The 16,380-nt window shown below is 37.6% G+C and overlaps 1 protein-coding gene across 17 annotated transcripts in view; it reads right to left on the bottom strand.

Annotated features, from left to right (window-relative positions):
- Positions 1–3,194: 3,194 nt before the first annotated feature.
- CAMK2B (calcium/calmodulin dependent protein kinase II beta) overlaps positions 3,195–16,380 on the bottom strand; it is a 132,011-nt gene continuing 118,825 nt past the window's right edge. For 9 of the 17 annotated variants that reach the window (XM_063448555.1, XM_063448551.1, XM_063448558.1 and 6 more), the window contains 7 exons: positions 11,481–11,529; positions 9,382–9,510; positions 8,071–8,190; positions 6,950–7,025; positions 6,068–6,162; positions 5,470–5,704; positions 3,195–4,239 (listed from right to left, as the gene is read on the bottom strand). In XM_063448555.1, coding sequence (XP_063304625.1) covers positions 5,472–5,704; positions 6,068–6,162; positions 6,950–7,025; positions 8,071–8,190; positions 9,382–9,510; positions 11,481–11,529 — 702 coding nt within the window. In that variant the 3' untranslated portion in view covers positions 3,195–4,239; positions 5,470–5,471. The remainder of the gene's footprint in view (positions 4,240–5,469; positions 5,705–6,067; positions 6,163–6,949; positions 7,026–8,070; positions 8,191–9,381; positions 9,511–11,480; positions 11,530–16,380) is intronic. The other 8 variants (XM_063448561.1, XM_063448563.1, XM_063448564.1 and 5 more) reach the window with 1 other exon arrangement.

Genomic DNA, 16,380 nt, shown 5'->3' with positions numbered 1-16,380 from the left:
TAACTGTTACATTATACTTTCTGAAAGTCATAAAAAATTGTTCAGTTATTGATGCCAGATTGTCGTTGAGGCCTTCATTTCCTATAGAACCTTACAGTTAAATTGCTAACATAACTTCTGCCTGAGTTGACCAAGAGAGAATTCTTGGTTCCGTATGTTCAATTATTTCTAGAAATGGCTAAACCCCTATATCAGAATAAGTTCTGACTGAATGCAGTTTGTATAGGACTAATGAAAAATTAGATGCACATTCATGGCATTGTCAGGTTTTTATGTTTATTTGGATATGACTTCATGTAAGTGGTACGTTAGGGTTTCGAGGCCTGTTGAAACAATGAATTTGCCTTCATAAGTTGATCAAAAAGTGGTGTTTATAATGATGAATTGAGAAAATACTGGAGTTTCGAGCTTTGAAAAAGAACTGGATACAGATACACGATGAGGCAACATTCAATATGGTTTCCAGGAATGATGAGGAAGTAATCAATATAACCAGATGGGGTATTACTTAAATATTGGATAGAACTTCATGGAGTGTTCATACAGTAATATATATGTTATATTATAGAATGTTGTCAAATTACTTCATGGTGTGTTTTCATGAAGAAGTTAACTTCATGGAGCAAGAATTAAGCATGGTTGTACCTTCATGTAGGTGAAAAGGCTGACATAGTTTGCAGTAGCATAAATTGTTCAGAAGTATAGGATATGTCTTCAAGCAGAGAAAATTTAGGCTATCAATAGGATATTGAGGAAGTATTGTATATGGAGTAATACATCATACAACATTGAGTAAAAATTGAATATTACACTGAATACGGCATTGATTTAGTGTTATGAAAGTTCAGAAATGGCCTCAAAAAGTGTTGAAGAAGAGTAGGTTAAAGAGTCATGAAGTATTGAGGAGATATTGCATATTGTTTCTGTAATAAATATGTATGGAGAGTAAACGTCTTTGTCTAGACAGTCAGGGGGCCAACAGCAAATGGTCCTTTGTCTACTTTTTTCTATTGACATGACTATAATGACATCAAAACTTTTAGCTACAATTCTGACGATTTAAGGACACCTATGAAGACGATCCCTCTTCTTACTATACTACACTATACACTCACTTTCCAGACTTCTCTTGGTACAGAATAGCAAATTACCATCTGTTCTTTTTTATCCCATTAGACATCCATACCTAATATAAGTACGAACATAGCTACATTCATGATCTTTCTAATATGCTAGTGTTTAGAACCTATTACAGTATATGTTACGTCACAGAATATTGCGAAGATAATGTGGCTTTGTGAAGGCTTAAGCCAGTATTGGTAATGGCTAACTGATTTTAGTAGGTTATTCCATTCCATGTATATAATGTAACTAGCATAAAATAAATATCACAAGTATAGCTGTGACACGTGTATAAAACTAATTATCCTCCTTGTTAACAGCTGTATATTAAGGTACAGGACCCACCTAAAACAGCATTTTAGTGTTAACACACATTTTTTTTTTAAAGAGACTAGGTTGGTTGATCTGATAACCAATTGCCACTAAAACATCCTTTGTATTTTGCTGTAGCAAATATTTAATGAATTAATTGTATATACTATTTTTTAGTTATAACCATGGTTGCATTTACATTCTTCAATATTGTTTGAACAGTGAATAGTTTATGTTATATTTACAGTACTTACTTAAAAATCATCACTGTTTCAGGTCATGGTCTAATAGCTTCATGGAGTGATATGAATTAGTGGATATGGCCTCACAGAGTGACGAGGAGGTAATGATATGCTTTCATGAAGAGATGAAAAAGAAAAAGAAGAAAGAATTGGATAAAACAAAATGTAGATATGCCTTTACAGAGTGATGAGGAAGTATTGATCATGATATGGGATAGTACTGAATATGGTTTAATAGAACTGAAGTGTTTAATACAATTTGATGGAGTGTTGAAGCAGTTTAGTGAGTTTTAATCTTTGAGGAGATTCTAGATGAGTAGACAGGTCATAAAATTTTGACGTGAACAAGTATATGCGAACAGGCGCTTTTGATTTTAGAGCTCTTCCATATTATACATACAAAACACTCTGGAAATAATCTGTAATACCATGGTCTTCAAAGCACCTTTTTACGCCACTGTTAAAGGTAGGCTTTATTGCAACCCCTTACCATCTTTTTTTAAGGCATTCTTTCTTGAAGTCGGTGGTGTTTAGTAAAAAAAAAATGTAGGTCAAATTAGCCGATTTGGAAAAATGAACTTTTCTAAAAACAAAATTGTGTTAAAAAAAGAGAGAGCAATCTTTTAATGCAGTGTTTTGATAACATTTACACAAAGAAAAAACACTAATACATTTCATCATTTTCTCTTTAATTTGCAATATTCTGAAACAAATGAAGAGGAAGATCTCATTTTCTGTTCTTCTTTATCCTCTTTTTTTTTTTAACACTTACAAGGCTCAGAAAAAAAAGAGTGAGAGAAAGAGAGACAAGAAAACAGAAATATAAAGAAGGACAGCAGCAAAAACCCCACTGGCATTCATAGAACGAACAAGCTGTCATCTTGTTTCTCGTAAATATATATATAGATTTATGTATATATATCTATTTATAGGATTTCTGTTTAAAGGGCATGCAGAAAATTAAACAGCAACAAATGAAAACAAGTCAGGCCGGAAATTAGCCTCTCCTCTCCCTTGGGGTCACTACTCTGAACCCTGTAAATTCAGTTGCTTTAATTAGTAACTGGGGAATTAGGGATACAAAGCCACTTGCTTAGTCCTTTGGAGTTCTGCAGAACGTTCCGTCCCACCAGAAACTCTTCAAATTAAGATCAGGCACAAAAGCTATATGGGATATCTGCTTCCCCACAATCCCTGAAGATTTGGTGACCTGCTTCATCCCAGTATTTAAAGGGAAACCTGTGAGCTCTCCAAAATGCAGTTCTGTAGGTTGCATCCCACACAATGTTTGAGCTATGCATTCCCACCGTACAAACACAGGAAATCCTATAAATCCAAAATCCATCTATAAAAAAAATAATTACAATTTTCCTAGGACTCATTAGCTGTAAAATATGTTCCTGAAAGTCCTGCAAGGCGTATTTGTCTGTAGTATAAACACAGATCTCTTTTTGGAATATGTAGTTCTGTCCTATTAACAGAATGTTACATGGTACACATCTTCTTTGTGTTCAGAACAACCCAAAGAATGGTGGATTTTAAAGGGGCGTGGGGAGCCCCTGTGTTTGCTATTTACCTGTGTTAACAAGGACATTGTAAAACTTATGTGCAGACCCTGCATGTCAGAGGAGAAACGCACTGGCTGAGAACTGACAAACATTAAGCACACTCCATAAAATGCGCCGGCCATGCGATCGGACTGGCTCTCCCACAACAGACAATGGGTTGTACTATCATTTACGGAGTGCAGGGATAGGGGACTGGATAATTTTTTTTATATGTTATTTTCTCTTTTTTTTTCAATATTTTTTTTTGCATTCCTGAAACAAAATAAAACAACATAAAGAAGTGGCAGCAGGGGGTCCCTGTGAGAACTGCTTTGCAGAAAATTAAATAAAAAATATTTTTTTTTGTCTTTTTTAAAAAAACTTTTTGTTTGTATTTTTTTTTTAAATCTTTTTTATTTTGTTTATGGTTGTTCTGTTTGGACGACTCATTTCACGTTGGACGCGCAAACACACAGGAAGGAACGGCTCCACGGGAAGGTCACGCTTCTCTCCCCCCAGCCCCTCAAGATTTCAGACAATCCCTCGACCCCCACTCCCCAAATAAAAAAAAAAAAGTGGGGTAAGGAGGCTACAGGTTAACAATTTTCTGCAGAAGTCAACAGATGTTCCCCTACCCCCACCCTGCATTAATGAAACGGTCAATACAGGTTTGAGCCACCTCCTCCAGATCTTTAGAAGGATGAAAGGTTTAAAGGTCAGAGGGAAAACAAGAGCATGAGGTTTATTCCCATGACCTTTCCTTGTCTTCTTGTGGCACATCAGTCTCCATGAGTCCAGGTAGTGGGTATCTGGAGTGGTGGTCATTTTGGGGCATTAAAGGATGGAAGAGTAGAAGTCTGGCATTTGGAGGGGTTGAGGGGGAGGAGGGATGGGAGGGAACGGCACAAGCATGCGGTCACGTGCTTTTCCTCGCCGCTGGAACTCTCTGAGCGGCGGAGCCAAAAGTTTCTGGCACATCCTCTTTTCTGGTGAAGCCAGGAGGGCATTACTGGAACCTGTGTAAACAGAACATTGTGATAGAAGAAAGGGGGAAAAAAGCAGAAAGTAAAGTTACCTTATCATTATATTAAGAGTGAGTTAAGGAGAAACTTAAAATGTTTCCTGCCAACCTCGGGCATTTGGGGCACAAATCAACATCACGGAGTATACACAGCCACTTCCTGTTTCCTGACGAGGTTTTTATTTTTTTATACTATTACTCCTTGATTATTCAAATAGAATGAGAGGAGGGATTGTGGTCTAGAATCCAACCCAATAAAGCACAGACTAAATCAGAACCAATTCGGAAATGTCAGTTGCTGGATATTCAGACAGTGCTAAATGCTTAGAAATATTATATGCACGACACACACACACTTTGATCTCCCAGCAGCTCTTGATAGGTTATGTACAGGACTAGGTAATAAATCTGTATTCTAACAGGATAAACAATATTGGGAGCAGAACGTAAGTCTGTACAGGATTGGTCAGTTAGCGCTCGCTCATATTTTATTCTACTGATTTATTTATGTGGCAAGAATAGGTGAAATTATATTATTTAGGAAAAGCATAGAATCAATATATATTTCTTCACTTACAGTGGTAAACTGAAACCCATTCCAAGCACCAAGCTTATTGCAGTTGTTATGGTGTTAAGAAACTATGGCTATAGTTATTCCAGTTTTTGAGAAACTGCTTTCAAAACCCTTCACAAAAGCTGGTGGACTTTCCAGTAACCAAAGCCCACCATCAAAACTTATCACAATAGGAATGTTTTACAAGTATTTTTACAGCATTAGCATGATTTGTGAAAGTCACCTCTCTGTCAAATGAGAGGCGACAATATCAGACAATTTAATTGGACTAAACTATTGCCATTGATCCTTTTGTAAACTAAATTTCCCAATTAAGTCACAAGTTGATGGGGATTTGGGTGTCATAGATTCCCTTCAATTTTCATGTGACTAATGGAAAATGATTTAACCACTTTTCTAGCTCGTTTTATGAATGCAATGTATTATTTTTATCATTATTTTATAATTTTGGGGTATAAATTGAGAATTACCCCTATTTAGTTTCTATTTCATTTGTATTTATATGGTTATATCTGTAGGTTATTTTGCAAGAGGTTTGTTGATGACATTAATAAAGTTCACTTGCTTTATTAGCTAGACTGTTAGACTCTACTGGAAGATGTATACCTGGAAATTGTAGCATGTGAAATAACTGTAAATAGCCAACCTTACCGTCACTGCAGGGGTGCCACTGGGGCCCCTGAGCAATGGAAGTGCACATTCTGCCACTTGCCATCACGGCGATGCCAGACACGGGTCTCCTCGGATTGGCTTGTGCGAGGCCGGCCCTGTGTATCAATGTATTGTGTCAGGCGGATGTAAGCAATGCAGGCAGCATCCTCTCCCACCACATGGACGTGAGGATTCAGGATGGTTGTGTGGATTGGCTTGTTGTTCTTGGACAGCACTGAAAATCACATACAGAAATTTGAAGGTTACAACAACACCCACTTACAACTAGTTAAAGACACATGATAAGTGTTAATGATGAACTAGTAAGTACCGTAATTGGATATGACGTGACATTGCTATGAGATATATATCTTATGTAAGCAGATAAGCTTGTGCCAGGTGACAATTTTGGTCTAATAAGAACTTTATTAACTGACTGATGTCAGGTGGACAGCTACGAAATAGTGTTTTGTTTTAGTGTTAAAACCATTAATATCCTCTATAGGATGATGTCAAAAAGTTGTTTTCTAGAGCTTTCCAAAAATAAATGAATAAAAAAAAAGGGAATCTTATTGTGGGATATACTTCAGCTTCTTACAGTTCTCGAAGTAAAAACGGTGAAAATCTATCCCCTCCACCAGGTTACCCAGAGCTTCCGGCTCAAATGTGGTCAGTCCAGGGTCGCAGATCTTCCTATAAAATAAATCACCACATATTCATAAAATATCTTGACATACATAATATTTTAGTCAGCACCAGCAGCATAACTATTATCACATGACTTCCTCTGCTTGGGAATGGTTTCTGATGTAGGGGTGCTCAGGAGAAGCAATGCCTAGTGATCTCATATGTGAGAGCAGGAAGATTTGGGAAGGAGTCAAGTAAGGATGTCTAAGATGCCAACAGGTTTGTGCATGTCATATTACGGAGTTAATTGGACAAAGCAAAGCCTGCTACATTAGAGTCATGCTGCTCACTCAAACTAGACCACAGTCTCTCAAGCCATGCGGTTATGCACCCCATTGTTTCAATAGTTAATTACATTTGTATATCTAACATAATTGGGAGGTATAAATTTGGGATGTGGGATGTCAGCCTGGCACAAATGCACTGAGTGCCTGACTGGCCAGCCATGCTCAAGTCAGACCATTACTGAAGTGCTATGCCCAGGAGCTAAATGTCCAGATTGCAGTTTGTACAGTGCAAATGCATCTATAGATGGGCTCATGCTGCAGTTGCTGAGGACAATTCCCTGGTGCCTCCAGAATTGGGACACAAGAAAACAAACCTGGATGACCCAGAAAACAAAACTTTCCTGCATGATCTAGGACTGCTGGGATGCATGCATTAGTTAAGAAATGTTTAAAGCACACTGAAGCCTCCAAAAGTACAAGAATACATAAGAAAACAGACAGACACATTATTGTACACCAAAATATCTTCCATATTATGAAGGTGGGATCAAAAAATGTAAACTTACGCATATGCCTCGAAATCACCATTATTCACAGCTTCTATAAGCTGCTCTGTGATCTTAATGATTTCTTGTTTCCGAGCTGGAACAATACAAAATTATTATTATTTAATTAGAGTGAGACAACATAATAAAAGCGGAGAACTGAGGTTTAAAGGAACACTATAGTCACTAAAACAACTTTAGTTTAATGACGCAGTCTTTGTGCATAGATCATGCCTCTGTCTCACTGCTCAATATTCTGCCACTTAGGAGTAAAATCACTTTTGTTTCTGTCTATGCCGTCCTAGTCACACCTCCTCTGACTGTGACTGAAATAGACTGCATAAAAAATTATTTGATTTTCAATTATATGTAACTTACTTTAAACGTTTTTATTGCCTGCTCTGTCAATTGAACTTGAATTACATACAGGAGGCTCCTGCAAGGTCTAGCAAGGTATGAACAGTGCAGGAGATAAGAAATTCTAAATTAAACAAAATTTGCAATAAAGGAAGTGCAAACATTAGATGTTCTCTTTACATTAAGTATTTAGGAATGATGTGCAAGTCACATGCAAAGAAATGTGGCTGGGGATGTATACACAAAGTGATTTAACTCCTGAATGGTAGAGGATTGAGCAGTGAGACTTCAGGGACATGATCTATACACCAAAGCGGCTTCATTAAGCTAACGTTGTTTTGGTGACTGTAGTGTCCTTTAAAGTGTAACAGCCACAGAAAGAGGTGAAAATAGTGGAAAGAAGTGACAGGGGAAAGTACAAAGCTACAGAAAGCAGAACAATGACAAAGAAAGTAGGAAGGAGAAACAGAATAGAGCAGAGAAGTTTAGGAAGAAAGATAGAGGAGCTTGTTCTAGGAGACTTGGTATCCATCAATGATTCCTCTGGATTGAGCGACTGGTTTGGCAACAGTCACTCAGAATGAGCTATAGAGAAAAATTAATCAAACGTGGACAATGTTTGAAATGTATGAATAGAAAGGATGGATGGAATTTGGAGAAAGTGGGGAGCATGAAGGGCATGAATGGGAATTGTGGGAAATGTGGTTACTGGAAGAGAAGAGTGCAGAACGATAAGGAGGTGACTAGTGCCCAGAAAGGTGCATTAATGAGCTAGCTCTACTTACGCTGTACAAACGGAGAGTTAAGGTGGGGCTGGGAAAGCCGATGCTGCGTGTTCGAATACTGCACCCCCTCTGCTTCTGAGCCTCGTCTGACTGTGTTAAATATATCTGTAAATCTAGCAGCTGGGAGGGGGAACAGAGAGACGGGATAGAAGGACAGGTACAGGAAACAGAAAGAGAGACAGGGAACAGAGACAGGGATTAAAAAACAAGAGACAGTAAAGTTGAGACAGGGAACATGAACAGAAGCAAAAGGCCAAAAAAAAAGGAAAGCAGGCATAGTGCAATAAGAGGAGAAGAAGCCAAGATCAATAGAGGAGCAAGTCAGAGTTGCACAGTAAAACAGGAACATAGAAGAGTTAGAAGAAGTTAAGAGAAGTTCAGCAGAGAAGCATGTAAGAATTTCAGAGAAGTTTAGGTGAGGTAAATGGAAGAGTTACAGATATGATACACAGAGGAGAATGCAAGAGGCAAACAGTTTATACAGAGAAGAAAAAGAATTAAGGAGAATATTAGGATAGGGGAGGTGCAGAGAAGGTTACAATAGAATTTTGGAAGAATCAGAAACATAATCAAAACAAGAAATGGAAGAAATATAGAAAAGATCAGGAAGAGATCGGAGGAGTTACAGAGCAGAGATGACAAACCATACATTTTAGAGAATTACAGACAGTATTATCAGTAGAATAAGGAAGGAGTAGGAAAGAATAACAGAGAAGATCAGTAGAGAAAAAAAGGGACCAGAGAAGAAAGGATGGAGTGGGTTTGGAGCAAAAAGAAAACGGATAACAAAACGGAAAAAAATGAGATAAACAGATATCAACACAGAAAGAGCAGAGACGCAGCAGCAATGTGCACAACACATAACACAACAAACAACATTTTTACAAACCACACAACAACAAAAGTGCGCCCCCTTTCACTCCCACCCCTATCAAGACAGGCAACTACAAAGGGTAAACCCACCCCCTCCACATACAGTAACATCACAGTGACAGAAACACAAGGGGCATCTACCCTGCTCTTTTCACAAGATGGATTTCACTGCCAATTAATTTCTCGGCGGCAATGACATAGGGCTTCTCTTACACAATGCTGGGTTAATTATGTGCTCCATAAAACAAACTAGTTGAGCTATTTATATTATCATTTTGCATATATATTATAATGTAGAATATCAGACTGTTGCCTATGCCACATATCTAAATAGCTTTTATTTTTTAGAAATAAGTGGTATTTTTAAAGTAACGAATATTGTACAGTCCATGCATTTTGTCCTTGGAGATCTCCCAATAGACCCATCCTCCTACTTACGCTGTGCAAGAGGTGAGTGGGGAAAAGATGGGGAGAGGGGCTGCTGAGCGACCGCTGGTTGTGGTCCCTCAGCTTCCAGGGCCCCCGATCCCCTTCTCACTGAGCTTAAAATGTCTGAGAACTTCAGCACTAGAGAGAACAGGAAGAGAAAAGAGGTGAAGCAAGATAGAGAGCACTGGAATAGAGAGGTCAAGAGTATAGTTTTAGAATGAGTCAAAAGTGTGGTAATGGCATATCAAGGATGATGACAATTAAAAGGTGGAAAGAAACACTGTCAATGACAAAACAAAAGTACTGGAGAAATGTGGAATGATTACGAATGAGGAAAATGATGGTGGATATATGAGTCTGAATAATGTGTAATAAAAAGGGAATAACATTTAATAGAGCAAACATGGAATTGGAATTTAAATGTATGTGTACAACGAGCAAACATGATCTTGGTATAATAATAATCTAATTGCAATAATCTACTGATAAAGTGCTTTTCAGCACAAAAAGAGTCTAAGTATATAATATGCTCTTCAATTTTTCTTGGTCAACAAATGACCAATATATATTATTTTCCAACACAATGGTACAGATTTTCTCAACTTCAGAAAAATAAAAAGCAGAGTCAGTTCTATTGAGAATTCAACCTGTGAGCAACTACTGCATCTGTCATTTTAACCAATAGTGATATATAACAGTTTTAGCACTAAAACTAGAATATACTAAAACCAATCAACTGAATAAATAATAATTTTAATATTTCCCTGTGGCACTGGCCTAGTGTTGCAGTCTACAAAGACACTATAGGCACCCAGACTACTTCATCTTATTGAAGTTGTCTGGGTGCATAGTCCCAGGTCCCTTAACCCTGCAAAGGTAATCTCATTGCAGTTTGAAATAAACTGGAATAATTAAGACTACCAGACAGCCACTAGAGGGACTTCCGGGTCGATAGGCGACTTTTGGTCACCTAACTGATGGAGGACATAAAACCCCATAGGAAAGCATTATATATACTTTCCTATGAGGGAAATACTAATGCGAGCAGAAGCGGGACATCGGCTGTGGAATCAGGTAAGCAACAGAAGGACACTATACAACTTTGTTTTCCTAGCACTACAGTTTTCCTTTAAGAAAATGATGGCATATATTTCTGGCACTATAGTGGTGTTGTGATTGTTTAGGTTACAGGCCCTGCTCCAACCGTGCTGAAAAGGTGATTTTTACTCATCTTTTCTCAAAGATCCCACCAGTGTCTCCTTTTCTCTGAAAAGGCAGCATTTACACTGAAAAGCCTGCATGGACATGCTATAGACACCAAAACCACTACATTCAGCTGTAGTGATACTGGTGAATATAGTGTCCCCTTAAATAAAAGATGGAAAATACACAGGGCCTCCCATAAATAAATATTCCTCTATGAGGAAAGTTCAGTGTCTGCATGCAGAAGGAGGAGACACTGAATGTTTGGATGCATTTTAAGCAGCCATGACCCAGGAAGGATCTCTAACAGCTATCTGAGGAGTGGCCAGTGAAGTTATCACTAGGCTGTAATGTAAACACTGCATTTTCTTTGAAAAGACAGTGTTTACAGCAAAAAGCCAGAAGGTAACGATTCTACTTACCAGAACAAATGCAATAAGCTGTAGTTGTTCTGGTTTAGCTGTAGTTGTCTGCTGGCTTTTTTGAATAAATTCCTACAAAAATGCAGAACCGGGGATGCAAATGAAGAAATATAAAAAGAGAGGAGAGAGAACACGATGAGAGAATATCAGAGGGACATTATGAGTGGTTATATTGGAATATAAAGAGCTTGGGACATTCAGTATTAGGAAGAATGATATCATGATGGAAGTACAGGAAGAGTGAAAATGTCAGTTAAATATCCAGAGTCCAATGTTTGGTGACATGGAAAGATTTAACCAAGTAATTAAGTTAAAAAACAATTATTCTACTTTCCCATATTCGAATCCTCAATTTCCCTCTTTTCTCCTTACCAAGCTCCAGTATGCAAGGGATGGTATAAGGTGTGATGGTGAAGGAAGGAATAGCTCAGAGCTCATGAAGTGAAGTGGGCTACAGTTGACCATAGAGCAACATCACAATACCTTTCATTTCTTCATCTTCGGGGTTTGTGTGTGTACTGTCTGAAGATTCCTGAGCGAGAGAGAGACAAAAATGGAAAGGCTTGTTACGGGGTTTGGAGAAAGCACTTGAAGGAAACATTTATTAAGTGAGAGACTAGGATGAGGGAAGAAAAGTAACATATTCACAATAGTGCCAGTGTATCTCTTCCAAATTCCGCATATCCCATAATTAACACCTACAATATTATTTACCCAGATGATTATGGTAAAGTGAACACACAACTCTTGAAGTCAAAATACCACATCTTTGAGGTACTCCTTGTCAGTGTGACAACATTATCCAAGGTAAAACCCTAAAATAAAACCACTACCTGAACATGCAAATAGCCACACCATCCATATTCTATTTAGACTACTGTCACAACAGAGTTCCAATGACTGACTTAACACAGCATGTTTAATAAATGTACCACTGAGGCCATCAAAGAACCACAAATCCCCCTGTTATGTCCCTAGTGTGTAGGCTTAATTCAAGTACAGCCCTTCCTAACAATTTTAACTTTTACTCTCAAGTAAGAACTTTTTAAGGTTGGAAAGCGAGAGATGAACAATAAGAACAAAACACCGGAAGAGCTCAACAAATGCAGAAGGAAACAGGTATTTCGACCTGGTCATCAAAATGTGTACAGATAAAAGGTTCAAGTAGCATTGTCATGTGTTTTTATTTCTTTCAGCTGTTCTCTTATTATGTCCCTTGTATCTTAAAGATTATACTCCTACTTGCCACTTTCCTTTATTATCTTTTCTTCTTTGCAATAGGCATTTCTATTTGACCTACATTTCAGTTATACTACACTAGATTAGTCTATCTGTATGTTTTATATATATCATGAGCCATAGACTGATACTGAACAAGATTACAAGAATACATAAGCGGGAATTGTGACGTTCACGCCCAAGAGTTGAGCTTTTAAGTGCTACTAAAATTTGTAAGTGTATTTCTTACTTATTCCTCCAGTGTGCACAAAATACTGCACCATATATTTTTCCATATTTTTTTCTTTTGTTACAAATATCATCGGGAAACATTGTGATGCACTACTTCTTCCTTCCTGTACCACCGTTTATCCTCGTATTGTCTCCTTGACCTTGCTTGCAGACATTCTGTTTATCTTTATTCCGTGCTAGCCCAACCATGCTAACATACGCTAAACACTTCTACCTTGTTTCTACTTAGGTTTGTGAGTTAGGGATAGGCCAGTCTTGATACTTCCCCACAGAGAGCATAATGTGCCACAATTGCCATTACCTCATAGAGGAGTACTATAATATTAATGGCTATTTTAGGCTGAATATTATTGATTTTTTCTTCAATTCACTACAATTCTGTGTTTAGTGAATAGACCTCACAGTGATCACTCTACTTGGATGTGCCAGTTTCAGATTATAAATAGGGTTGATTATGATAACAGGCTTAGGATTCCTGTTTGGAAGGCTGAAAATTTGATTTTAAATGACATTGAATGTTAAATAAGATAGGAATTTGATTAATAAGCCCAGGTGTAATTTTAAGAGAAACTGTCTGGAAGTTTAGGTCTTTGTGGTGTTAAAAATGATAAAATGTAAGAAATATGAAAGTTAATTTAGCAAGTATTTTTTTTTTGTGTCTACCATGCAAATTCTTCTTTCTCTGTTGAGACAAAATGTCATTGCCACTGCAACAGAGCTCAACACAGGTCAATGTAAAAGAGTTTGACACTGGCCAATATAATGTCACAGATAGTCACTTTATCAAAATGGGCCACAGGAACACATGTTAACTGTTTGCCATGACAGGTTTAATTTGAATTTGGGCTGTTCTTTAACTCCAAAAGAGGTACAATCTCAGCAAATTTATCTAGCAATACAGCCGTACATTATTCTACTCAGATGATATAGCAAAATACAAACAAGGCTGCCAACAGGCAGTACACCAATAAATGGCCTGCTCAAACAGACAGGCACACTTAGCTTCTTTAATGCTATGCGAACCAGTATAAATATCTCCCCAAAATGAACACATTGCAGTTATAACACAAAGCGGGCCCCTTAATTCAAAGCACTGATGACTCCCTTTGCACTTCCGCACAGCATTATGGGAATAATATATAATTCAACATGAGTATTTATCTGGTAATGTGTACATTCCTCCCAACTGTTAAAGGTTACATGGAAGCATCCCAGTTCATGGTTCCTCCCCCATATCTGGGACACCAGTGAACTGCCACCCATCAGCGTAGTAGTAGTAGTAGTAGACATCAATAGACATACTCATGGTATGCATATTAAATTCTGGATATTAAGCCCATGCTCAGATCTCTTCAAAAGCACTCTGTGCATGTGCTGCACTGAGTGTGGCTGGTCAGACAGGGCGTCAGTCATCCTGGCATGCAGTTACATTAGGATGACACTACCTTTTTTCCGAGATGGCCCCTGACAAAAGTCGTGTCGCAGGCACTCCCTCTGTAGGCCACCCACCATCTCTATTTTTCACACATCCCAATGTTAGGAGATAATGTCTAAAATGGTCGAAACTGCAAAAAGGATTTTATCATTGTGGTAGTTGCAATGCGTGTAAACAATCCAAAATTATAAAAAAAGGAGGAGGAAACTTTTGCATCTACAACAACCAAAAAGAACTTTAAAATCCAATCCCTAATTACCTGCAAAACAAAATTTTGTATTTATTTATTCAAATGTACATGCGGCCTACAATAAGTATGAAAAACGTCTTTAAAAGTAAGCATTAGTGAACATATTAGAAATATAAAAAAAGCATATCTAAGCTTTTTTTTTTAAAGAAAATCACCATTCCAATCCAATAGAATTAGAGTTTTTGGGGATAGAAAAAGTCAGTACCCATTGGAGAGGGGCAAATAGTGCTTGCAATTTGGACAGACAAGAGTTGAAATGGATTTTCAAACTGCAAACACTGTCCCGAAGGGGGTTAAATATTGACTTTAAAATTGGTACCCTTTTCTTTTTTCTCCTATCTTCTTTTTTACCGTGAGAACTAATCGCAATTGTTGAAATAAAACCACTCAATATGTAACTAAACATACATTTCGTGAGGACATGGACCTGTGCGCACAGGAACAAACGGATAGCATTTTTTAAGTGATTAAGATGCGGATTTTGGGGATCCACACATAAAAGCATGAGAAAGGATAGGGCATGTCCTCTCGACTAATGAAATGTCTGTGTGGTAATTTATAGCTTTTTCATGTCTTTTCTGATTTTCCTTTTATGTTATAAATTTAAAATATACCAGGGAGGACAGTGTGTCCATGTAATACTGTATGTTATTCTCACTCCAAGATACGTTGGTGTAGTAAAAGTGTGCAAGGAGTGTCATTCTACTGTTCTTAAAGATGTAATGGGGACATGTCATACAAAATGTTACAACATCTTACAATGTTTCAATATATTGTGCTTTCACTGTAATGTTTTACCTTGGAATAAAAAAAAAAATACAAAAATTGGTACCCTTTTATAATTCATAGTTTTTATCCTCCTTCATTTACATGAATTACTTATTGTAATATTTTACCTAATTTTAAAGACATTTACATTTTTTAAATACATTTTCCATTTTTAAACTCACATTTTCCCGATAAACACATTATGTGAGCTAGTGTAGGTCATATTTGATGTATTTTATTGCTATTTCCACTTTACTGTTATTTTTATGCTGTTTTAATAATAATTGGTTGTTTTTTGTCTTTGCCCATATCCTTTCCCTTAGTGTACATGGAGCTAGAGGACTTATGGGATATAATGTCCTACTCCCGAACATTGGATGTTCAAATTATGACGTATGACGCCACAGGGACTCCGATGTGATGAACTGAGTACGGCCCACAGGAAGTGGATGTACCGCCATGTTAAAGATCTCGGACTGACATATAGAACCCGCAGAAATTTACGGCATGACGGAACACATCAGGGAGGGTCTTGGACATTTTGGTAGGTTTGATTGGTGGAGGACATATTGGTTGGCTGTCTCCGACATATTGGGAATGGCGGGTATTCCCGAAAGAACCATATTTGGACATAACCGGAAGTCACACACCTGTAGTAAATTTTACCTTGTGTCGGTAGATGCACCTGAGGAAGACCATTTGTGGTCAACACTCTTTGTGTCTGTTTTTATCCCATCTCAGTTTTGTTGTGTTTTTATTTGGTAAAATAAAGTTTATTTTTACTTACCTTGCTGGTTCCTGATCTTCAAAATAGAAGGAAAATATCACTGGGACCTGGCTTTTGAAACCCTACCCTGTAAAAAAACCTACCGAGTTCAGAGCCAACCTTAAGGGCTCTTTAATTTGTGAGTGCTCCCTATACTTTTAATACGGAAATCACTCCTTACAGTCTATATGCTATGTTGCTTTTATGTTTTTATCAACAGATTCCATTTAAGCCATTTTACTACTGTGAACTGTTTTAACCATTTGTGCGCTATCACCTTTCTTGCGTTCAGGATTTTACGTAATGTGGGTTTGTGCCTGGAAATCTGTATTGGTCTGTGTGGGTTTGGAGAGGTCTAGCTAGTAGTTTTGTAAGGGGTCTTGATATTTCTGATGGAAGACCTGAAAACAAACCTTGGATATCTATAGTAATTGTAAAACATTTTAAAAATTATGAAATTCGTCAAAAAATGTGTTATAGGTATGTGATAAATAAAAGAATATAACCCTATCTATGAAAACTGATGATGGTGAAACTGGTGATGAAACAGCCATATGAAAAGGTTCACAATACTCCATGTGAAATAGTCCAGCTTAATTTTATTTGAAAAGGGCAAGCCATCTCTTGTCTGGGGGGAGGGGGGAGGGAGGAATGTCTGGGATTGCTGAGATGCTGAGTTTTGAGGGGGGGGGGG

This window comes from Pelobates fuscus, chromosome 3 (genome assembly GCF_036172605.1).
Source record: "Pelobates fuscus isolate aPelFus1 chromosome 3, aPelFus1.pri, whole genome shotgun sequence".
NCBI classification, from domain to species: Eukaryota; Metazoa; Chordata; class Amphibia; order Anura; family Pelobatidae; genus Pelobates; species Pelobates fuscus.
Note: the sequence above shows the minus strand (reverse complement) of the source record. Positions and strands in the feature narration are given on the sequence as shown.